Source organism: Aedes aegypti, chromosome 1, assembly GCF_002204515.2.
Source record: "Aedes aegypti strain LVP_AGWG chromosome 1, AaegL5.0 Primary Assembly, whole genome shotgun sequence".
NCBI lineage: Eukaryota > Metazoa > Arthropoda > Insecta > Diptera > Culicidae > Aedes > Aedes aegypti.
In genome coordinates this window covers 247,905,119-247,931,370 of record NC_035107.1, presented here as the reverse complement: position 1 = coordinate 247,931,370, position 26,252 = coordinate 247,905,119, and the positions used below count along the sequence as shown (strand labels likewise).

The 26,252-nt window shown below is 37.1% G+C and overlaps 1 protein-coding gene across 5 annotated transcripts in view; it reads left to right on the top strand.

Annotated features, from left to right (window-relative positions):
• The first annotated feature begins 2,030 nt into the window (after window positions 1-2,030).
• Window positions 2,031-26,252, top strand: part of LOC5578943 (V-type proton ATPase 116 kDa subunit a) — a 61,911-nt gene continuing 37,689 nt past the window's right edge. For all 5 annotated transcript variants that reach the window (XM_021837447.1, XM_001657182.2, XM_021837446.1 and 2 more), the window contains exons 1-3: window positions 2,031-2,232; window positions 23,834-24,023; window positions 24,085-24,390. In XM_021837447.1, coding sequence (XP_021693139.1) covers window positions 23,907-24,023; window positions 24,085-24,390 — 423 coding nt within the window. In that variant the 5' untranslated portion in view covers window positions 2,031-2,232; window positions 23,834-23,906. The remainder of the gene's footprint in view (window positions 2,233-23,833; window positions 24,024-24,084; window positions 24,391-26,252) is intronic.

The window sequence follows — 26,252 nt, the reverse complement described above, 5'->3', positions numbered from 1 at the left end:
AAATTTTTAAAGCGTGTGTCTTCAATATTGCTAAAACAAAAACCGGTGAATGTAACAATTTGCCAAACTGTTGGTTATAAGTTATATATAGTAAAGTGCAAATTTGAGCACAAACTATTTCACAGACGTTAATCTTATAGTGCCACTATTTCTAATGAGTCAAGGCCCAAACGCAATGATAGCGGAACGGCAACGGAATGCGGAACCGGTTCGCCAGCATGAACTACAACATGCTTGTCGACTTGGTGTTGATTCACTTTCATTCGTTGATGGGTCAGTCGAGATAGTGTGGTTCATGCTGGCGAACCGGTTCCGCATTCCGTTGCCGTTCCGCTATCATTGCGTTTGAGCCTTCAGCATTCCGATACATTTCAACCACATCTAGACAATATTAAATATTGTCACCGTTTGGCAAAAATGACTCAAATGGCAATTTATTGTGTTAAGTTTCAGGTTCCATATTGTTCAACGTATAAACAACTGTTTGTGGAACATTAACAGTATCAGTTAGCAGAAACTTACTGTTCAGACCGTAATGCAAAATGTATTTTTTTATGCGGGTTGTCCCAGATAGATTGCGATAAAAAACAGCTGCCGTCTATTTCAGTGCCACATTATTGGAATAAATACAAAACGAAAGTATTTCAACGTGCCCTTAAGCTACAACGGTATTTACGGCATTTGCTATTGCAGCTTTAAGAACCGGATCAACACTTATAGGCAACGATTTGCATGGTGGGAGTTTTCTCTTCTTTGAAAAAAGATTTTCGACCTTTTGTCTCTTCTTTCTTGATCTTCGACCTTTTGTTCTTTCGACCTTTTGTCTTTCGACCTTTTGTCCATTCGACCTTTTGTCTTTCGACCTTTTGTCATAGATGGAGTCAGTCCGGAAAATGATGCGCAAAAAAACGACTAAAGAATATGTTGGTCAAACGCGAAGCTATAATCAACTCGGGACTGCAATTATATATTATTTATATCAATGGAATTAAGTTCAACGTTTGTGAGATAGCTTAAGGTTTTATTATAAAAATAAACAAAATTATTATACACGGGAAAAAACTATGTGGTAAATATTACTATTGAAGCTGACTACGCCCATTCTTGAAACTACCATGGAATTTCAGACCAATTTACTATGTTTACGGTACATCCCACCACATTACTGGTACATTTGACAGAAAGAATTTACAACAATCTGATTTCGACAACAAACATGGTAAAATCAAGCGCATTTCTGGTATGCTGAAAATTGCCGGTGCGAGCGCTTAAGTTAACCCCCTAAAATGGTAGTTTATGCCGCACAATTTTTTGCGTGTATATATGGTATTAACGTTCAGTTTCATTATTTCTGATTCAATGTATTTGAATATAATTAAAATTATTCTTTAATATGAACATATCAGTATTGGCTTCGCAGCACCAAACCGTATTCGCGCCTGCTCATGAGATGCGAAGATTTCAGGATGCGAAGCTAATGTCAAAGTCAAAACTATGGGACGACGGCTGTGATTACTCCTGGCGGCTTTAACAGATGTAAATAAACGGCTAAACTGACCTCTTACACACTTAGTCATTATTGACGAACTTCAATGAAATGTTCTACAGCTTGTGAAATTGATATTTCGCATGTCGAAATTTGATTGAAAACAGTTTTATTTTCATCAATTCTAATGTGCATTACTCTAATTTGGCAATGATTATTAAAAAGCAATGTGAATTCTCATTTATTTTGCTGCTAGTTGAGTAAGAAATCAGAAGAGTTTTTATACTTTGTTCTGTGCAATTTTCTCTCACTGTGTAAATAAGTTCGCAGCTCCAAACTGAGCTGCGATCGCATTCTGGATTTTTCCAAAAAATACAATATATAGTAAGGCATACGGTAGAACACCCACCCTGATAATTTTTGCTTTGTGTTCCCACCTATTTCTACAAGCCGTGCAACTGGTCACCCTAAATCATTTGACGTTTCTCTTCCCTCTCCGCGCCACACCAATCGACCACTCGTGAACCGAATCTTTCTCTCACACTCGGCTGTCAGTCTTCGTTGGCCAGCGCACAAAGAAGGTGCTTGCTCCGTGTGGTGTTTTCAAGTGTTTAGTGTACGGGTGAGAGGGAGTGCAGTGTGAAGTGAAAAAGTAATTTGGTGCAAAAGTGGAGGAATCCATCGATCGTCTCCGTTGATTCCGTTGGCTGCCGAATTTGGAGGAACAATCGCACATTTGTCGCAAGGTAATTGCCGATTCAACAATCAGGTTAAAGGGGGGAAATCCCTTCAGAGGGAAACGAGCTTTGGCTGCCTGGCCAGGGGGGGGAGTTACCCGAAATCAAGAAATCGATAATATCAAGCTCTTGTGGTTGGACAGATGGTGGATTGTTGAAATTCAGACGCAATGAATAATAACTAAATAAATACCGATACGTGCGAATTTTAGTGGTAGTTAGAAAGTTTGTACTTGTCATCAATTTAGGCAGGAGGGATGACTAATTAGAAAGGGGCGTAGCGCTATTCGGTGGCTGTCGGAGAGGGAGAGTGTTGCCAAAAGTATTAATTATGTTTGTGAGAGGACTAATTAACCGTACTTTGGAGTGACTTTGAGATTTTTGAATTCTTACTCATTTTGCCTGATTCGATGTAATTTATTACAGATAGCAGGTCTCTTCCTTAGCCGAGTGGTTAGAGTCCGCGGCTTCAAAGCAAAGCCATGCTGAAGGTGTCTGGGTTCGATTCCCGGGCGGTCCAGGATCTTTTCGTAATGGCAATTCCCTTGGCACAGAGTATCATCAAAGAAGAAATAAAGACCTCCATGTCCATTGCATTTGTCCAAAATTTTATGGCACATACGTAATAGAGCAAAATCGAGAATGTCCTGAAAAATGTACTGTGATCTGTCAAACTTGGGTACCTTTTGCAGTACCAAGGGACCAAATGTAGTACTAGAAGTGGTACTCAATCTGAACCCGAGTGGGACGCACCTGGTATCATCGTACTTGCCACACACTATACACATGTGAAAATGGCAACTTTGGCAAAGAAAGCTCTAAGTTAACAACTGTGGAAGTGCTGATTGAACACTAAGCTGAGAAGCAGGCTTTTTACCAGTGAGGACGTAATACCAAGAGAAAGAAGTAGAACAGGTCTCTTTTTAGAGACTTGGTGACTATTTTAATGCAAGTCTTAAAAAAGTCTCTTTTAAATAATAAATCTTGTCGAGTCGAGAATAGTACTCGACACTGAAGACGGCCTTACAGTTGAGGTCGAAAAACGCGTATCTGTCAAAGGATACAAACTAGTGGAATTAAATAGCATGGTACTAAATTCGGTTTTTCATTTACTTTTTTATAAATGTTATTCTCTTTTTTAATTGCTATTTAAATTTCCATACTAGTCGATGTTTTTCAAGGAGTTCCGTCAGTAAATCCTGCAAGATATTATCCAAAGTTTCGATTGATTCGTTTTTTCCAATCGCCCTAATAATTCAACTAGAAATTCTTCTACGAGTTCTTCTAGTAACCCTTGCTTAAGAACTTACACAAGTTTCATCAGAGGTTACTTTAAAATTTGCTTTAGAAATACCTCACTAAATTTGTTGAACATTTAATCAATTTTCTGAAAAAAAAATCATTTCCGTGGAGAAATGCCTGGAAAATTTTCAGGAAGAATACTTAGACAAATATTTAAAGACTCCCTTGGGAAAACTCAAAGAATTACTAGTAAATTCCTAAACAAATCTTTGAGTAATTCCTGAAGACATCCTGAAGATGAAGAAGATATTTCTAGTTAAAATCTTAATAAAATTCTGAAGGGCAATTTTGTAAGAAATCGCTGGAGGCAGTCAATATTGTATAATAATCAACCCAGTCAGCGATTTAAGAAAATGTTTGTATGACCAGAATGAGTTGTTAAATTATAATTTAGAGATATTGCAGAATTTGGTCTCATTTGTTTTCGAAGCACGATCAAAGCAAGCGAAAGAAAAATCCCATCTGTAGCTAGGACATCTGCACTGCCCATAACTGCATAACAGTCACATTCGACATTTTTGACAATTTCGAGTTAATACCGGGGAGAGTCATCAAATAACAAATACTTTCGATCCACTTACTAAAATCTGTGAGATTGTTCTAGAAAATTCGAAAAAAATACCAAGTTGTTTTGTCACATTGGCAATTATAACCGCATAACAGTCACATTGAGATTATACATGAGCCTTATAATGCAGTGGCAACGAAATTTCTATCAGAATTTTTATCTGACTATTCACCCAATAAGCGATAAGAGTTGTACAAAAATTCAGCCTCAAATAAGCACTTTTGAATTCTAAGTGATTTTTTGAAATATCAGTTCTCTCCCATACTGCAATAAAATGCAAACTTGGTATCCCATTTATTCAATGCCTACTTTTGTCGAATGTTACAAATATGCAGTTATGGGCAGTGCAGGGCTGTTCTATCAATCGCGAAATTCTAAATTGTCGCGGATTTCGCGATTTTTGCCGATTTGTAGTGGATTTGGTGTGCCAGGCGCAAATATTCCGAGTGAATGAAATTCTGTCGCGAAAATCGCGGATTTCTGAAATCGTGCTACGAAAATCGCCAACAACTTGTTTTGATACGAACAGTTGTGCAGTTCATCATTAGGAACTTTTTATTTAAAAATGATAACTCTCGTCTTCTCATTGAGTGCTGTAAAGTGCTCTTTATAGTATAGTCACTAGGTACCCAGTTTAGCTGTTTAGTTTAGAGATGGTCGGGTTTCACATTTTTCAAACCCGAACCCGACCCGTACCCGACTTATTACATTCCTTCAAACCCGGACCCGACCCGAACCCGAGACAAAAATTTAAAAGCGAACCCGGACCCGACCCGAACCCGAAAACTTTTCGCTGTTCAAACCCGAACCCGACCCGAAACCCGAGAAAGTTTTCTAAGAAAAACCCGAATAGAACCCGAGTTCGAAAAGATGATAAATTCATCGTTTCTGATGCATAGGGAAGCTTTCCGGTTGTTACTTTGTGAACAATTATCCCCAAACCCGATCCTAACCCGGCTAAACCCGACTTTTTTCAAGCCTGAACCCGACCCGTACCCGATATTTTTTTAACCTTCAAACCCGAACACGAAAAAAAAATTTCAAACCCGAACCCGACCCGGGGCTCATAATATAAAAGTCAATAACGGCGGCGGTCACGTCCTTACGGTCGTCGGAGAAGGGAAATAATGTTAGATTGTTATTAGAGACCGAGTATACCTCTGCATCTCCACAGTTGTCATGGAAGGGATATTGAGTTATTGGGATAAGGCAAGGATCTGCGACTAATCAGATTCCCGATATTAAGTACCCTATAAACGCATTGTACGCATTGTGCCCCCACAAATCTTGATTTTTTTCTGTTTTAGGGGTCTGTTTTGTAAATCTAACCAATTTATGTGACTCGTCTGCAGTCACTGTCGAACACAGTAGGCATGCATATTTCAGAAGTCACCCGTCGTGTCGAGCGAAATTTTTAAGTTGTTTTTGATCGACTTGACTTATAAATAAGGTCTTGTAGAGGTTTCATCGAAATTAGTTGCTCAGATGTGGGTCTAGAAAATGCGGTCTCTTGTACCCAAGAAACACACATGTTATATTTGATGCAAATTATCTCTTATATGACTAGATTTTGTCATATAAGAGTTAATATGCATCAATTATAACATGTGTGTTACTCGGGTATGAAACGTCGAAAGAGTTTCAATGTAAAATTCAATGTACTGTATACCCAACAAACATTTCTGCTGAACAATTCACTCCTAAGCTTATTTAAGTTTAATGAACTATTGTTCAGCTACTAATGTTAGTTGGGTATTGGCCTATTACTGGCGGACTAATGAAATTTTACCGTAATCTAGGGTCAAATCACTTGGCGTCTATTGGTCATTGGTCATTGGTGATTGGTCACTTGGCGAATTTGATCAGGTTCCTTCCGTTTGCATCACGTACATGCCATGGTTTTTCTAGTTTATGAATTCTACTGCTCTTTTTAAACAGTTTTATTTTTATAAGAATAGTTTTGCACAGAAATATTAACAGTTTTTTTTGTGTAGGCAAGATTGTAGGAAAAGTCAGTGCTAAACAATCCGCTGTTGCTAAGTTTATATGCAAACTTTTAACGCATGAACTGTTTTGTAAGCTTAAATGTGAACTCTTGAACTCGTTTTTTTTCAATTATAAAACGATTTATTTTCGGAAAACATGCTCGTTAAAGGGAAATAGCATACATTTAGGCGTGTTATGCTGGTTTCCAAAGTTAAACTAAGTAACGAGCTGTATGAAATGTTTCTTTTTCATAATGATTGAAGATTTCAATGACAATTGGAATTTTTTTGGCGTGGATTGGTGCCTTCAGGCGCGGATCGAATTTCAGAAATCGTACGTAATTTGTGGATGCCGCCTTTGGGAAAAACTAGAAAAAATTGCCAAGATGTGTACGACCAGTGTTGGGAAACTCGTGATTACTCACTGAAAACTGCAAACTCACTCGCGAGTATGAGTTGTACAGCTTGAACTCTCGCGTGAGTATACTCAGTCGTGAGTTTCAGTTGTACAGCTCATACTCGTGAGTGAGTTTTCGACTAACATTTACTCACTCGTGAGTAATTTTACTCACTTGAAATATTGTAAATATTCTAAAAGCTTGCGAATGGCTCAAATAAATAATAAGTAATAAGTAAGGCTATTCTTGAGGTGACCTTATTCAAATGATAACATGAAAATTTTATTCTGAAAACTATTTGATGCACGCAAAACGTTATTATAATATGAATTCTTAACACAAGCTGTAATTTATGTTTGGTGTTTCTCTGCGCATGTTGCATCGTAAATGCTCTTTTCTTCTGACATTACACCTCTACTGGGCCAGATTCTGCTTTTTAGCTTAATGTACTTATGATATGAGCATTTCCACATTTGTCAACTATGAGTTTTATTTATTTGCCAATTTTTTTTATTCTCTACTTTACGATATGCAGCACTACTGCAATAATAAAAACCTGAGACAGAGACTCAACAAAACGTATCTGAGTTTCGTGCCAAAACTAATAAGCCGCTGATTGGTCTGCCAAACAGCGCAGCCAGCAATATTTTGTGCGACAACTTCAGCAATTCAGCTTTTCAATTTTCATTTTTTTTCGGTTTTCTGACAACACATAGATCATAAAAGAGGAGCAGAAATCTAACAATAAGTCAGGTGCCACATGTCTTAGATAGAATCGAACAAAAGAAGTTATAAAAATATTTCAGAAAATTATTTTTAATTTGTTTTTTATTCATTATGGGACTAGATTAAACGTTGAAAATGATACATTTTTAAATGTCTGTTCCTTAAACAGCGCTATTGAAAATTTTATATTGAAAAATTATGCATACTTGCTATAACCACATAACAGTAATGACCAAACAATAATCAGAGGCCCGTAGGGGAAATCAGGGTAAAACCGACACTGTGGGTAAGCTCGACACCCTTTGATTTTTCATGTTTTGAGCAGATTTTCATGCAGTTTCCACCACGCTCTATCTTAACTTGTGAAATGTTGTGTTTCGAATGACATTACAACTGTCGCTACCAACAAACTGTCAAAACAAACAACAAAATCATATTGGCTAACAATGAAACAACAGCAGTTGCAATATATCGCTGTTATTCTTTAACTATTTCGCATGTGAAATTCTGAAAATGTCATTATTTGTTCTGCGTCTATATCATCATTTACTATTATTACGTTGATACAACATGAAGGAGAAATTATTTTTTGGTTTTTCGACAGCTGAAAACGCTATTGAAAAATAAATGTCCACTCGGGGTAAGATCGACACTTTCATTTGGGGTAAAATCGACACTTTTCTTTGTTTCATAATCTAACTTCAGGGAATATTTCTAATCGTAAGACTATCTCTGTAGTTTATGTGAGTCTTTATTTTCGAATTCCAGTGAAGTTCACGGATGGCGAACTTGTTAACATGTAAAATATGACACTGTATAACTTGCCACAAGCCATCATTAAGTATTAAAAACATATTTCTATGTTTATCACGTTTCAACTTATTTGATGAAGTTTGAAGAAACGTTTCTCATAGAAAATTGTAGAATTAATAAAATTTGAAATATTTTCACATAAATTAATCTTATTGTTTATTTACGGATCATAGGGTTCGACAGCTTTTATTGTCTCAAAATAATTACACTTTTCTGTTTTGTTAAAATAAAACAGTATTTATTTTCAATACCAATCATTCGCTAGAACTTCATCTTCGTAAACATTCAATGAACACAAATGAATAATATCCATTTGTATTCACCCCAACTTTATAATCTTAGCATGGGACATTTGAAATATTCACATATATTTAGTGGATCTTTGGCCTCTCCTTAATAATTTACGTAATATGTGAATAATCCCTTGGAGGAAGGGGTCATAAATGTCGAAAATCATGTTTAAAGCATTCTTTTAAATATTCAATGTGATGGTGATGTTCACAACGTGTAAATTCTACTCAAAGTGGATGTGTCGGTTTTACCCCAACAGGGTGTCGATCTTACCCGCACTCTCAATTGTCTTACCTAAAAATGATGAAATATCAATTAGATTTAAATCAATATAAAACCTTAATATATCATCCAGCGATCGCAAGGATTGATAGATTTATAACCAATATGTGATTCTACAACAATTTTAGCTTCGTTTAACAAGCGAAAGTAAACACATTTTATCAATAAGCTTAGGGTGTCGGTTTTACCCCGAATTCCCCTATAATGGTTTAACGAGGATAAACTTATCATTCACTATCTATATATATCAATATCTATATCAAGCAAAATATAATAAATTCCGAACATTTTTCTGATCAGAAATCTTTATTCGGCAACGTTTCATACAAGTTTTCTAGAACAAATTTGCAAATTACATCCTATTATGGAGGACTTAAGCACGGTGTTGAAATTTAAATCGTATTTCAGTGTCCAAAACCTAAATATTATAGTATATTGCAATGTGGAGTGTTAAAACTATCCTTTATCTGGAGTATAGTGAAGTAATAGAGTAAATTTTCGAATCAATCGTACATTTTTCAACATAAATCTGAAGCGCTTTCTATGTCCTATTATTGCGGTATTTCATCCTATTATTACGGTAGTGCCGTCCTATTATTGCGGTATACCAAAAATCATAGATTTTATTGTATTCAGTATACATTCAATGCCACACAATGTTCTAGCATTGAGATTAAACACCCTCCATGTTAATGACACTGCACGATACTGTCAGTTTGTGTGATTTTGGACATATTTGTGGGGTCATGCACAAATTACGTCACGCTCCAAGGGGGGAGGGGGCGGTCAAGCCAAGCGTGACAAGCCTTACAAAATTTTCGTATGACTCATACAAAAAACGTGACAAAGGGGGGGGAGGGGGTCAAAAAAAATTGAAATTTTGCGTGACATAATTTGTGTACCATCCCTGTAAAGAAAACTAATTCATTACTTTATGTCACGATTCGACAACAAATCAATAGAAACGAATGATTTTCTGCCGGTTTCGTCTCCTCTTCCGTCGTAGCTGGCCAATGTTAACGTAAAACGACAAGGTTCTTCCATCTGAGACCACTAGTCGCTGTATAAAGAATGATTTTATTATTAGTATAATCACAATGTTGATGCTTTTAAAAATTTGTTTCACTAGTTTTCATTAATCCAATGCAATTTCAAAAGATTGTTTTCTTGCGATCATCTTGTATATTAGTTTTTCAACGCATTTTTGGCATGTGTCCCGATTTTCAATCAGTTTACGTGATTTTTTGATAAAACATTTTGTATATTTACGATATATTTGTAAATAAGAGCAACAACAGGGTTTTATGTTATGAAAAATCTTTTGTTTGACCAAATAAATGTATGAATGACAAAAAATTATGTCACAAAATAGTATCCTAATAATATAATTGATGTATCCAGCAATATCATTTAAAATGAATATTGAAACATCGATTTTTTTAATGTGATTTACAGATACCGCAATAATAGGCAAAAAGCTATTTTCATTGTCCTTATTATTCAAAATTCAATTTTTATCATGTAACCACATCCATACTGAACTGATATACCAGCTGCATATAATTGTTTTGGTTCTAAAGTTAAAAATTCACGCTTACGAAAACCCGTCCGTAGATAGAGGGACTGGTTAAAAATATAGGTTTTTCTTGATGCATCATTTAAAACTGTTCTTCAAACGATCTAAATCGTTTAATTTTCAAAGCATTTATCTGGTACAGCTTGGGAATACTATAAGCTTTCATCATCATCAATAATATCCATAGAAAATAGAGTTTTCGATTAATAATGAGGGTTTAATTCTTATACCGCAATAATAGAGAATACCGCAATAATGGGCAAATTACCCTATTTCAATTTCAAGTCTTTAGAATTTGAAGAATCTCAACTAAACGATTTCCATTACCCACTTGCCCCACGGTACCTTATTCCATTTTTACTAATATTTCAATTCAACTTTGAATATTAATAACATAAACGCGTTCAGAAAAAAGTTATAGTATTTATTTTATGCCACTAAACGAAATAAATTGGTCTGGAAAGTATTTAAACACAACCGGATTTTCGCCATTATAACTTGTTTATCCATTTTGAAAAACTGGCTCTGAATTCGGTAAAGTTTAAACAACCATACTATAAAACTGCCTATCACAATACACACTGAAGTCGACAGCAGCTGTAAACACTTTGAATTATTTACATTTACAGTGTTCCACCTAGTATAGAACATACTAATGTACAATTTTATTTTGCTATGGAAATTGGTTACTCACCATACTCACAAAGAGTAACTTGCTCACTCACCGAGAGTAATGACGTCATACACACTGCGAGTATTACTCTTTACGTGAGTAATACTCGCAGTGAGTTATGACGTCATACTCTCGCGTGAGTTAGAGTAAGGAATGAGTGACTCACAGCGTGAGTATTACTCGCAAATGAGTACGAGAGTGAGTATTTTTTAACTCGCGAGCACGAGTTTCCCAACACTGTGTACGACTCTCTGACAACTCGTACTTCGGATCATTACTTACTTTCATTAGTTGACGGTGAACTGTTTAGCAGATTTTCCATAGATATTTTTACCGATTTCTTCTGTGAAAGTTTGTAGATTTCTGGTGGCAAGATATTGAACAAATTCAAAGAAGATCTTATGGAACATGTTTGAGATCCTTGAAACAATTCTAGAAGGGTACCTAGATAGATTTTCATTTGGATTCATGGCAACTTTTTCATTGGATCTTTGCTGAAATCTCTACGGGAATCGAAGCGATAGTTGAATACTTACTTGAAAGTCCTTTGAAAGATCATTGAGAAGGTAATTAGTAATGTCAGTGGATTCTATAAAAGATCCAAACTAGTTTTTTTTTTCTTAAAATTCTCAATATATTAGTAGAGGTTGGCGGAAAGTTGATCCGAAAGGATATTCAATATATTTTACTGATATTCGGGACAGATTAATTAAAAATTCCGTTTATTAGATTCTTGTACTTACTGAAGATCATGATTCTTGGTGAAGCCTTGTCTGGATTACTAATTCGAATAGCCCTTGATCTATGCCAAAGTCCTCATGAGACTCCTTAAGAAATATCATGTGGATTTCTGTAGATTTACACCGGATTCTTCCAATCATTCCCAACACATCTATTTTAGGATCATTTATTAATTTATGACAAGTTCTATGATTGATGAATAAATAGAGTGGTCTAGAAAACATTGATTCTTGGGAAGATTTTCGTTTAGCTCTTTATAAGAATCTTGGAAAAAAAAATTGATTCCTTAGAAGATGATTTTTTAGATATGAGCAAAGATGGTTAGAACCTTCCTTCTAACCATCTTTGATATGAGTCTAAAATTTTAGCCATAGCCATAGCCAACGCCATTCTGCACTCACAGTATTATGAAATGTTACTCAAAATAACATGTAAATAACTTAGATCAGGTTCTCCATATTTGATCATTCGGTATTATGCAGCTTCTGAGAAAAAATATTCTGAAAGTCAAATCAAACATCAAAATTTCCTTTCAAACGTCAGGATAATATCAAGTCGCTGGATCATGTTGTCATCCGTTTACATTTTTTTAGGAAACCGGGAGAAATTCGGGAATTGGAAAACTGATTTTGAATGGACACCCTGCTACTGCACGCGTGAAATGAATATGATAATATGGTCGACCATGCACATCTTGAAGGCCATGACTTCAGAATAGTTTGAATGACCTAGATTATCCAAAAAGTATCCCAATATTGTATTGATCATTTAAAAAAAGTCATATCATAAAATCTATTACGCAAACTTACCCCACAATCATTATTTGTTATTAGGATATGAGGTTAAAACTTGGATTGATTAGCAATATATAGTCAAACGTTATAGATATTTCCATGCGCCAATAGTCCCTTCAATATCAACTCATGTAGGTTTGACTGTATATTGCTCATAGTGGCGAACACGATAAAGGGCGAAAAGTTAGGAGCCTAGGAGATAAATAATAGTAATAATAATATGTGATCAATAAATCCTCGTAGATCGTCGTAGGTATTTATCCCTCCCCTTGGTTATGCGACCTTGCCGCGATGGGAGGGCATAATCCATTAGCCCATATGATGGAAACCAAAGGCGTAACCTGTAGTGGTGGTATCACATTTTGGCACTTTTTGCTTAAAGCCGCGTCATAATTCATATGGCATAGACGCAATAATATCTCGGATGTGATCCAACGGACATTCTGCGTCATTGATAGAATTGATGCCCATTTCAAATAATTAATCTATTCGAAGTGGACATTAATACTATTGGTGACGTTCAGTTTGCCTTTTGCTAACCAGAATGATCCGTAGCCACTCTTACTATTAGCTAGCTAGATAAGATACATCGTTATCATATACGACGTAGGGAATACATAGGAACTCTTAGGAAAATGACTAGTAGATTCACTGAGTAGAAATAAGTGGCGACAATCTTATTTTAATATGGTTTTTACATTGCCATAATAAGAAATACCTCTTTTGTAACAGCGGTATAAATAATCTAATTCCAGCTTCATTTTCGCAAAATTTACAAGTAGAAAGTAGGCGTTGTGAAGCATTGCATTTGCCACCGAAAAGTGAATCTTGTAGGAGACTGTAATAGAAGCCTAAGGTAACTTTACTCTTCAATATTCACTATAAAAATGACTATGGAAACTAAGACGCTGAGATCGATCATTAGGGTACACTTGCTAGTTTCGAAAAATTGTTGAACAGACAAGGAAAGCGACTTTTTTCTTTAAGGATATATGAACGTAATGACCAATAAATACTTTTAACAACAAAAAATGAAATTAACTAGAACTACTACTAAACAGCCTAATTTTGTTAAGACTTGACGACACTTGACATTTAAGACTCTAATCTTACGTAAAAGACAATAGTAATCAGAATAGCACTTGTATGACAAATTATTCAAAACCATTTCGACTAGACAGTATTAGTAATGCACTACTATTTCAAACAAATTCTACACTACTATTTCAAACAAATTCTAATGGAGCTGCTGATTTTCATAATGCTTCCTTTTCTCAGAAGCAAGGGAATATGGGTACTTTTCAAAAACTACCACGTCACAATACTAATAAAAAACAGTGTTCATGTGGGCGCCATTGCCTAGTCCGTCTGAGTATTGGTCCTGGTAGAGGGGAAACTTGGCAAAAGCCAGACCGAGGGTTCAGCCTTGACAAGTTAAGCTGTCAGGCAGCTCCAACTGAATACCACAAAAAAAAAAAAAAAAAAAAAAAAAAAAAAAAAAAAAAAAAAAAAAAAGTAGATCGTCGTAGGTATTTATGGTTTAAAGGAAATCAAGTCGCACTGAAAAATCTTGTGATAAATACATAGGATTTAATTGATGCAAACTTATAATCATGATTATAATAGAAAAATGCTGCAAATGTACTAGCAATGTCGGAAAATATAAATACTAACATTTTTTCTCTGTGTAACGTTCATGAATAGAATGAGTTACTAAATTGTAGTTATGAGTGAATAATGCACAATCACCCTTTTTTTATTTATCATGATGAATAAATTTCTTCGAATTCATCACAATATTTAAGTTGGTCTCGACGTCTCGTTGTAGCCTATTCGAATCGAATGACAAATGGCATCGATTGCCAACCTGCTACGATTGATAAGAAATACTGACGACAAATTTAGTGCAGCGCGACAAAGAGCCCCCTCTTGAACTGCCACTACGACCTAGACAAGCCAATTAGGCAAACATAGGTTAGGTATCTAGATGGTTGAAGTGTCGAGCTTGAACGATAGTCGACGTGCGGCGGTTTTCAAATGAGCCACAGTTGGATGGATGGTATGACAGGTACCCTACTATATTCACTATATGGTGGAAAACTAGAGTCATGCTGCATCACTGTTACATACAGTATTGGACAATGCATCTTTAGCTTTTTTAATGTTTCATACAAAATGATGAACTTTGGTAGGCTATATCGCAGTTATTTATAAAATGAATTGTCAGGCCTAGCTTGAATTTCAACTTATCTCGCATAACTTATGACCTCGCCAAGTGTATAGCTTGTTATTACTGAGCAAACGAATGGATTTTCACGTTATTCAACAATGCTCCGACAAAGAGCAGATCCTCATCTATCTCCCATTGGTGATAGTTTTGATCACGGTTCATTCAGTTGCTTTAAAACAATGAGCTACACACTCGGTTACCAATGGCTTTTAGGGCGAGATCATAAGTTATGCGAGATATATTTTGAGTGATTTTTCCGATCCCGATTTCAAAAGCAATAATTACTCAAAAAATGAAAGAATAGCTTTTTGTGTAGGGCTTTTATATTATCAAACAAATCATTAATCATTTTTCTTCAAGATTTTTTTCCAAGTCAAATTATTATTACATTCGAACTTGTGAATGGAAAAATTACTCAAAAATATATGTTTGAAAATCAAGTTATGTCTGAATAGCTTGGCAAATTTCTCCTAAATTAGTCCATATATAACTAGTTGACCTTTTTGTATGGACAATCTAAAAAGTTGCAAATGTATTGTCCAATACTGTAGATACTCGATGCACTGATTTTTCAATGGGAGTCAAATCGTTCGCATTACTCAGACCATCGTCATTACCATCGAACAAGACTTATACTTGTGAGATGAGCTCTGATGCGCTTAGCAGGGGAACAGGGTGTAAAATGCGCCGTCGTAATGCACTGAATTCTGATGTTCTTGGCTAACGATCCGTGATAAAAGAGCATCAGAAGATGTAAATGCTTCTTAGATATTGATGAAAGAGAGGCTTTCAATGTTAGATAGGTCGTTTAGAAAAATTCAGCGTGTCTCGCAAAACTTTTCAAAAGGACTTAAGTAACAATGAAAGCTTCTCTCCTCTCTCGCTCTCTTTTGATTACAACATTGCAGTACTAAAGTTTTTGGGAAGTTTTTCACTATAGATCGAACGACTAGTGTTTCGTACGAAAAACCGCAACAGAAGAGATTAATGTGGCTCAGTTATTTATTGAAGAGAAAGTAAACCAAGAGAGCTTCTCAGTGTTAGATAGGTCGTTTTGAAAAGTTTTCTTCAATCTAATGATTTTTTTGAGTAATTTCATTGACTTCCCTATAAACCCAATTAGAATAACATATACGACTAAATTCATAGTAAAATTTGGGTTTTTCCCTTAGGGGGCGCATCTCAACCCGTCTTCCCTGACCGACCTATGTGTCGGGCTGCAATCATTGTGTCTAGCTATGGTGATTGCAGCTCAACAACGACGCGACAATTACGGATGCTAATAGAGGCGATAGTGATGAATGTGAAACAAGGTTCGTTTTGCAAAGGGGAGAGGGCTTGGGGCGCGCGCGTCCATATTTATAGAAGATTATATATTTGCTTTCAATCACCAAGTGCTGGGCGGCGATCAACCAGAGCGACACACGATATCGTGTGTCAGAGGTGGGCACATGACGACATTATCTTGCGCCTTAGCCGCATGGTGGTGGATTTTTTGGGGGATCAGTGGGAATCGAGCCGGGGTCGCATTTTTGTCGCTTAAGCCGCGTGCCCGCCTCTGTTATCACCAGAAAAAGGCTAAAAGGTGCTGTTACTGGTAGAAGATTAAGTATGAGATTTATTTTCCTACCGGATTTCACAGTTTGATACGATAAGCGATTGTTTATGCAATTGATTTGATTTGGTAATTGATTTAAAATTATAATTTCAAATTTATTCATATTTGATTTGATTACATATTTGATTCTCTTTGAAATGTAGTAATGTCTCGTTCAGTATACTTCACACATTACGTAAAGCATTGTATAATTATCTATTATGTAGTTGCTTATTGACGATCTCTATCAATACTCAATACGTGATACATGTTTTCTAAATTATCTCAAAATCTCATTCTTGTCACTTTTGATTCAGTTCAGCAGGGTGTTTTTTAAAGCTACTGGACTTATATTCTGCAACAATATGCGTTGTGTTGAAGTGATTTTTTTTGCAAAGTTTTAGATAATTCGGTCAAGAATCATAAAAATGCCCAAGTAGTTCCTTACCCTACTTGGCTGTTTAGCATAACAGAAGTTTGGCATGAAGAAAATTATTCTTCCTAATGACAGTAACTTTTCTCTAGTACAGAGTCTCCATCTCAATTTAGCATTTTATGAGTGATTACGGATATTCGGTCGTCAGCATGGACAAGACGGATTACGACGAGCATATGGAGAAAAAGATAAACGAAGGCCCCTGCCGTCATATGCGAGTGGATCCACTACCCGGACTTATCAAGCTTACGGACAAAACTCTGCTGAAAGACTGCAAGGCGATCATTGGCGCGACTCGTTTGAAAGAGGCAAACCCCATTCTTCCACGTATCAAAGGACTTCCAAAAATCCACAAACCGGGAAAGAAGTTGTGAAAAATTTTATCGGTAGGCTGGCAAAATGGTTAGTCATGGAATTCCAGAGTATGCCGAACCCATTCCCCACTAGGTCGGTTACCCAGGAGTTCTCTCAGAAACTGTTGGAGTCAGAAAACGTCGAGAATGACGAGATGACGGTGTCTTTCGACGTAGCGAATCTTATCTCCAGTGTTCCAGTAAAGGATTCCCTAAATCTTCTCGAGGACTGGTTATCACCCCAAAGGACGGATGCAGCATGGAGAGAATAGATCAGGACATACATGGGGTTGATAAGGTTGTCATGGACAAGAGCTACTTCCAATTTCGAGGAAACTTCTACCAGCAGACAAAAGGAGCCCCCATGGAAGGTTCTCTCCGTTTTTGTGTAGGCTACTCATGGCGAATCTGTAGGGAATTCAAAAAGAAACGAGGAGTATTATCGAATAAATGATGGGGATATGTCGACAACTTATTCAGCGTTATCAAGCGGAAGGATCTAGCCATGATTTTGGATACAATCACTAGGAAACGCAAGAAAATCAATTTCACCCACGAGGAAAAGCAGGATGGAAAACTACTGTTCTAGGATCTTCTTGTGATCAGGAAAGGAAGTTCATCGTTCAACTTCAAAATCTATAGGGAGCCTATAAATACCCAGCGAGTCATCCCCTACAAATCGAATCATTGCTACCCCTTGGTGAAAATAGGAAAACTAAGAAACTGGAATATATTTTCGAGACGGCATGGATCAACGGATACAGATCTAGTAGAATTAAATTATACTGGACTGACCAGGAATCGAATTCAGCAAGGCTTTGTATTCTAGCTCATTAGTTAACAGTTCCTAACGGTGCTCAAGTTTTTACGATGAACTCCAGCTTTTCAATATCAGATATCTTAATTACAAAAATAGTAGTTTAAATGGTGGAATCAATCACAGTAAAAGATAGAGCACTTCAATATCTGTGTTATTTATGTTTTCTGTATCTAAAAATAGATTATCATAATACTTGCTTATAACGTGGCCGGGTGTGCGTTATACGTATGCATGTGACAAGTTTTTATCAGATGTTACGTAAGAGGAGATTACTGATATCGGATTCAGTTTATCAATATAAGATATGGGGCTGTATTGAAATCATGTGGATAGAACTGTCGTCATTTGGAATTCACGTGGTATAGCTTATATTCCTCCGGACATTTTTTTGGCAGACACAGCAACTGCAAATGAACTGTAAAATGTTTATTTTTTCGGATTAAGTTTATCTGATATATTTCCGTAGAAATCATAAAAACCAATTTCTGTCTTATTTACTTGTAAGAATAATTATGTTGTTGGCATTACTTAATGAATTATTCGATGTTTTGCGTTTAAGTCACCAATGGCAAAACCGTTTGACTTATTGCGAGTCAATTTCCGCAAGTCGTTTTGAACCAAATCAACTTGCTGCCCATTGCATTGAAAAGGCAAATAGGCAGCTATCATATATATATAAAATCCCAGAGTTGTCTGTCTGTCAGTAACGCTTTGAAATAATTCACCGAAAAGTTTCATTGAGCGCTACAACAGCATTTTTAGAACACTACAACAGTTAATTTGATTGCTATAACATTGCAATTTCAAATGTAGAGCATTACAAAAGTTATTTGACAGAATATTCTAGAGTTTCATGGAACACATTTCCTCTTCATTCGTAGAATTTTCTTGAATTGTTCAAAGTTTTTGTTTTCATTTTCTGGATTAATACATCTATTTTTAATTTTCACTGATCCTGCTAAATCAATTTTGTGCTAACATAATCAATATATGCTTATGTTTCGAAAAAAATATGTTGCATAGAAAAGCTTCGATTAAACGTGTTGTTCGGTGATCAAATCGTAAATTAGCCACCTTTAAGCAAAATGTAGTTCGATCGAACTTGGATTGGGTTGGGGTTAAATATGTGATTCAAAAGGGGTTTCAACAGTTCCAACTTTAAAACACGACTTTGGCATGTGGGAAAGCAATATACACATGAATCAGATTATTGTTCGCCAAATCGAGTTCTTATTCTATTTACAGTGAAACTAAAAACAAACTAAAGCAAAATTTCATGGTTACTATGATGGTCCCCCATAACAGCTTTCTAAAGCATTCCTGTTCTATGAGTCGATATTTTCAAGCGTCATTACAACTATGATTTTGAAAGACAACAATTTATTATGGAACTCTGCAACAGCTATTCAGTAGAATATTCAAGAATGTAATTTTCTCTAATTCATAGAATGTTCTGGAATTTTCGAAATGTTTCACAGCTGAAGAAACACTACAACAGCATTACAGCTGTAATTATTCCAAAGAAGAATATTACAACAGCATTAAGGTTACATGCACAATAGATTGTGGTCAGAGTATAAATTTAGGCGATTTTGCGGTCATTAGTATCATGCATGTCAATGTCGGGTTACAGCTCAACTGGGACGGAGTGTATTTCTCAGCCTATTATTTATAGAGCACTTTCACAGTTATGAACAGAGATATTCATTAGTTCATATTGTCATTTTGCAGTTAAACATAAACATTATCAATCTTTGAAGGATTATGCATAGCTTTCTGCTTTCAAATTTTGTGCGAGCGTGGCTAGCCACGCTGGGTAAGCTAGTGAAAGTATAATTATCAAGCTGTGTTTCAACAGAAACATCAAAAGTTTCAAAACCTTTGGTTTCAAATAACGAAAAAAGTAGAATTTTTAATACGCCTATTAATGATGATAGCAACTGCCCCACATACCCCATCAAGTCGATCCGGGTTACGATAAACAAAATAGTTTGGATCTCTTTTGAGTTTGAATCCAGGTTTCAAATAAGCTTCAGTAATAACTGCTATGTATATGTATGTTATTAGCTGTAAGAAAATTAAACAGTTCGTCCTCATTACCATTCAAAGAACGAGCATTCCAATTAAAAAAAAACTATTTGAATCCATTAGAGAAACGTAATCCGATAAGAATTTTATTGCATCAATTATTCGATTCAATTGTTCAGTTAATAAATAAAAAAAATAAAAATCAGAGGGATACACTTTACTAGAAGTAGTTGCATTTTCTGATGATTTTTTGTTGGGATTATCCGTTAATGAAGAGACGGAATATGAGTTGCCTGCGGCGGCTGGGGGTTTTCCATACGATTTGAAGCAATTAAAACGGTTTTCCGTAGGATGACAATTTAAAGAGGAAGATCTGAAACTGCTTGCTACTACATTAGCATATGAGTTTCCTTGGGTAAATACATTCGAAATTAAAAGATTCGAACGGCTACCCGACGGAAGAAAATAAGCTTGTGAATGAGCATGATTATAATTTACTTGATGGGTATGATTCTCAAGCAAGCGATGGTTAACTGAAAAAAATGAGCATTTGTGGAGTGTCTATCTGGGGATTTCCGGGAACGAAAAGCGTTGCCTGATACGTGCCTCCACTTATTGTTGCCCCCGCAATTTGTGCATATAAACTTTTTGGTATCTTCCTTCACAGGATAGACGTCCTTGGCGTGACAAAAACCTCCGCAAATCATTCATTTAACATCCATGCGGTAATGTTTTGTACCATGACCCCACTTTTGGCACCGACGGCACTGAGTGGGGTACTGGAAATTTCTTCCAGGTTTCCGGAATTTTTCACATAACATTTTTCGAACATAAGTCTTGCTTTTTCTGTAGCTTTAGTTTTATTTAGATCACTTTTGTTAAAGTAAACTAAATAATTTTCTTAAGAGCACCGTTTTCGAAGAATGCCAGATTGGGTTCTCTTTTCCATAATGATTACTTGGACCGGGGAAAATCCAAGTAAATCATTTATTCCATTTTTGATCTCTTCAGGTGATTTTTAGTCACTTGAGAGACCTTTCAAGATGACTTTGAACAGTTCAGTTTTGTCGTCATAAGCAAAAAAATGTGCTTCTTCTCTTCAAGATGTTCGAAAAGAAGTTCGCGATCTTTAAGAGTTTCCGGCAAAAGGCGACAGTCTCCTTTCTTTGCGATTTGGAAGGAGACCTTGATTCCCCTAATAGAGTTCAAGATCTTCTGCCTAAATCCCCCAAATTCGGAACAACTGATCACGATAGGCGGCACTAAAGGGCGAACACAAAATTTTTTCGACACATTCAACAGGACATAACTTTTCTACCATTGGGTAAAAATCAACCAAATTATGCACACTTTCTCATTGATGTGTATTGTTTACATGCTGTCAAATTCGAAGTCGTGTTTTTCGATTCAACGAAAATGGAGGTGAACCAACGTAAGTCGAGAGAACAAATTCTTTCCAAACACCTGGAATTTCCTGACTTGTCGCACCGGCAGTTGGGAAAAATGTTGAACATTCACCATTCAACCGTCTCCAGAGTGTTGAAGCGGTTCCAGGAGCGGTTGACGTTGGACTACGGCAAAAAAGCTGGAAGAAAACCGGGACCGGAGAACAAAAAGACGGACGGAAAGGTGAAGCGGATGATTAAAGTAAATCCCAACGTCTCAAGCCGTGATTTGGCTAAAAAGATCAGCATATCGCAGAGTTACGTCCAGAATGCAAATAAGAGAGCTGGACTACATACATAAAAGGTACGGAACTTCCTAAACCGCGATGAGCGGCAACAATCGACGGCTAAAACTCGGGAACGGAAGCTCTACGAGAAGATGCTAACAAAATATGGCTGTGATGGACGACGAAACGTATATAAAAGCCGATTTTAACCAAATTCCGGGGTTGGAGTTTTTCACCGGCAAGAGCAAGTTCGATGTGGACGACAAATTTAAGAAGAAGAAAATGTCGAAGTTCGCCTCCAAATATCTCATTTGGCAGGCCATCTGCTCTTGCGGACTGAGGAGTGAGCCTTTCGTGACAAAGGGCACAGTAAATGGCGAGATCTACAAATCTGAGTGCCTCGAGAAGCGCTTTTTGTCGTTCTTGATGTAGCACGACGAAGCTCCGCTATTTTGGCCAGATTTGGCATCATGCCACTATTCTAAAAGTGTCCTGGAGTGGTATGAGGCCAATTCTGTCCATTTTGTTCCAAAGGACATGAATCCGCCAAACTGTCCGGAGCTGCGCCCGGTGGAGCAGTACTGGGCAATAATGAAGCGGGAACTTCGGAAGAGCAAGAAGATAGTCAAAGACGAGAAGGACATGTTAAGAAAATGAAAAAAAAAAAAACTGAGAATCTGGTGCCGGATGACACTGTAAAGACTTTAACGGAGGACATCAAGCGAAAATGCCTTCAATTTTACACTCAAGGCTCCATCGATTAACTTTTCTTTTGATTTTTGAAGTAAATATATGTATGAAACTACCCTAAAATTTTGGTTTGATTATAAACATTATAAGAAAATTGACATGACATTTTCGGTGTCGCTATAATTTCGTGTTCGCCCTTTATTTGCTTCCTCATTTGAATCAAAGAGCCTGGGCTAGAGACTGCTTCGATTTGGTGTTCGGAAAATTTGTCTAGAGCATCGAACTGATGGCTCATTTCGATGCAATTGTCAATATTATCCATTTCGCCCTTGGAAGAAAGTTCGCATTCCAGAGAAACGTCCTTTCTTCCATTCTTGCCACGTTTAGTGGCAGTTTTAAACCCCACTTTTTTGGAAGGAAGTTGTGAATTCAGAGATTCACCCTTCCTTTTGTGTGTAGTTGCAACCATGTTTAGTGATAAAACGAAAGAAGACGTGTCCTTTGAGAGGTTTTTTTCCAAGACGGTGTCCAAGAAGGATTACTACCAAAGACAAATTAAAGACCTCCATGTCCCTTGCAGTTGCCCATAATTTTATGGCTCATAAGGTAATCTAGAATGTCATGAAAAGTGTACTGGGATCTGTCACACTTGGGTACCTTTTGCACTACCGAGGGACCAAATGCAGTACTAAAAGTGGTACCCAATCTGAGCCCGAGTGGAACGGACCTGTTGCCACCGTTAGCAAAAGCTAAAACGGTTCCAACGAAAAATCGAAGGCACGGGTCCAAACAAGAATCGTAAAGGGATCAGTAGTAGAATTTATAGTACTGGAAAGGTCTGTTTTATTAGCACTGAAAAGTACCTTTTTTATTTTAGTACTGAGAAGTACTGTTTTATTGCTTCAGGTAGTTTTAAAAAGAACTTCCAAAAGGAGAGAGAATTCGTGTACGCACAGCACGAAGGTACGATGCGCGCTTCTGAATGTCTAAATCTGTATCAACTTAAAGTAAACAGACCAGCTTCAATTACCTAGTAATCATGAACTGATTCTACTAGTAGAATAATCTCCAATTCGCGGGAAACGTTATGCCCACATCGCAAATTCACACGTTCCTATTTGGGCGCCAGCGCGCAACACAGTTGCCGGTTTGTATACCTACGCTAGATTAGGCACAGATAATGCATATCACGATGCATTCACCCGCTGGTCGAGATGATAACCGACAAATGGAGGAAGAGAGGTGGATAAACATTTTCCCATCTGTACACAGTAGCTCCATGCGGTCAGCAACCATCGTATATGGTCACGAATGCATTTGCGTTAGTCGTACATTGACATTGACTGGGGAAATTCACCTGAGGTTTCGCTAGGCTTTTCTTGGAATTTGTTTCTATGAGTCGGCTGAACCTCCTTTGGGCAGACGAACAAAACAGTGCAACTTGCACTCATTTAGGTAAAAGCAAAATTGGTCCGCTACATTGCGTAGCTTATCAGTAGGTATTACCTAAAAATGATTCTGTGATGTTTTTTTTTCTATAAATTACATGTATTTTTTATACAAGTTGATGTGCATATTTTTGGAGTGCCTTTTGAAGAGCATCGTTTGACCGCATTTCCTTTGTTTCATTTGCAGCCTCATCGGCCGGACCGGGAGTACATTTTGGTGATTTGTGCGGCACGCGGGAGTAAGGCCCAACCCTCCAACCATGGGTTCGCTGTTCCGCAGCGAAGAGATGACCCTGTGTCAGCTCTTCCTGCAGAGTGAAGCCGCGTATGCGTGCGTGTCCGAGCTGGGAGAACTCGGCCTCGTTCAGTTCCGGGATGTGAGTATGGAAGACTTGCTTGGTAATTTGGAAGTGCTAATTGGAAATTCCCCTCTTCTAGCTCAACCCGGACGTGAACGCGTTCCAGCGCAAGTTCGTCAACGAGGTGCGCCGATGTGACGAGATGGAGCGCAAGTTGCGCTACCTCGAGAAGGAAATCAAGAAGGACGGCATCCCGATGCTGGACACGGGCGAGAGCCCCGAAGCTCCCCAGCCGAGGGAGATGATCGACTTGGAGGCGACCTTCGAGAAGCTGGAGAACGAACTGCGCGAGGTCAACCAGAACGCCGAGGCGCTCAAGCGCAACTTCCTGGAGCTGACCGAGCTGAAGCACATCCTGCGTAAGACCCAGGTCTTCTTCGACGAGGTAAGTTGAAACGGTCTACGCCGAAACACACGTTGCTCCTCCCTGCGTCTTGTAACTATTATACCGTTTATAACTGATTTCGCATCCTATCCCTGTACATAAACGAATCTACCGTGTGGATTTTATTTGTTTCTGTTCCTTGTAAAACGATCACCTGTTTCATTACTTTTTTCCGTTGATATCTTATGGTTTCCACTCGATTCTATACAAACTCATACATTGTTTCGTTCTTAAGTATGAAGGTACAACCATTATTTAAATAACTCAAAATCGCGCCAAAAATTGAAACTTGAATGATGATTACAAGTCACATTAGAATGCATGAAGTTTTCTATACCCCTCCAGGAAGGGCTAGATGCTTCCTACTTCGGTGTCCATAGTTTGTACAGCCACCCTTCCGAAGTAGCAGGCATTTCCCTTCGACACTACTACCGCTTATCAATATTAATCGATATCTGTTTCTAACCAGTATAATAACCACACTGCTTGATATTTATAACCAACAAAAAATACCCACAGTTATTTTTCTAATCCATTTATAATAAAACCAAATTCATTGATTGTCCGAAGCAACGCTGCCTGATGATTGTCTGCGAACGTTTGCACGTGGCCGGAAGTGTTTGGGAGCACACAGACACGCACACATACAGCCGCAGAAAAAAATACACACACAGCTAACCCCAAAAAGTGTCCCTATTGTTTGTAAAACCGCTAACTCCTAAAAAACTAACCATACCCCCACGGGATCCACGATTGACTGGGAATCAATCATCCAACTCGGTGCAAGGTAGTAGTATGGTTATTGGTCTCTCATGCGTCCTGGAGAGACGGTTCATCGAATCATCGAATACAAAGCTGACCGTAGTATCTTTTCATTTGCTTATGTTTGTGTTGATAAACGTTTTGTTTTTGGTTTATTTTCCGCTGCTTTGATACATTCATTTGTTTAGGGAAAGTGTATAAAACTCATGAAATCAAATTCCTTAGCCGTTTTACACATGTCTATCTAAGTTGTTAATGAAATATGCATTCATGCATTCCATAAAGTGGTCTCACATGGCACGGTGATTCCTCTCCATACAATAGTTGAAAAAAAAAGTCCTGAAATAGATATCTCTCAAGTTCTAATGAAGCATAGGGGAAGACAGGGTAAGACCGCCCGCCTAAGCAATTTAATTCATATGTTAAAATTAAGAATCAATAATTCCTTTTTCGACTCAGCATGTCGTTTTTTGAAGCTTTATGTGCGATCAAAAAATATCACAGGTGTTGTATTTGTAAAACAATATTTATTTCTTATCACGATTATTCTTAGCGACGGTGTAAAACCGCCCACCCGCGGGGTAAAAGCGACCACCATGATTTTCGTACACAATTTTGCGAAAAAAATATATCAGTTCCCAATGATTCTACAAAGTATTATGTTTTATGAACTCTACATTTATTAATGTGGATATTGAATCACTTTTAGGGTTCAAAAAACTTAGTTATATACTTATCATCACCTTAAGACATCCATATTTTGGAAAATGTATAGTAATGTACAAAGTAGTTACAACTTTGAAAATAGTTTAGACATTGTATTTGGTATAAATTATGGGTGGCGGTCTTACCTCTTCAACAGTTGTCGGTTTTACCTCGCTTGTGCAATTTTCAGAACTATGACAATTCATATTTCACTTCATTGATGCATATTTCATATTTCTGTTAAAGCATAGACGAGTAATTTGTTATGTTTTTACAAAAAAATCCCTTCTGAAACCCTTAAGTGAGCATCTGTTAAATTTAAATCAAACTCTATCGACGAGCAGAAACCTTGTTTTTTTATATTTGTTGTGAAAAATTCAATATAAATATCACCC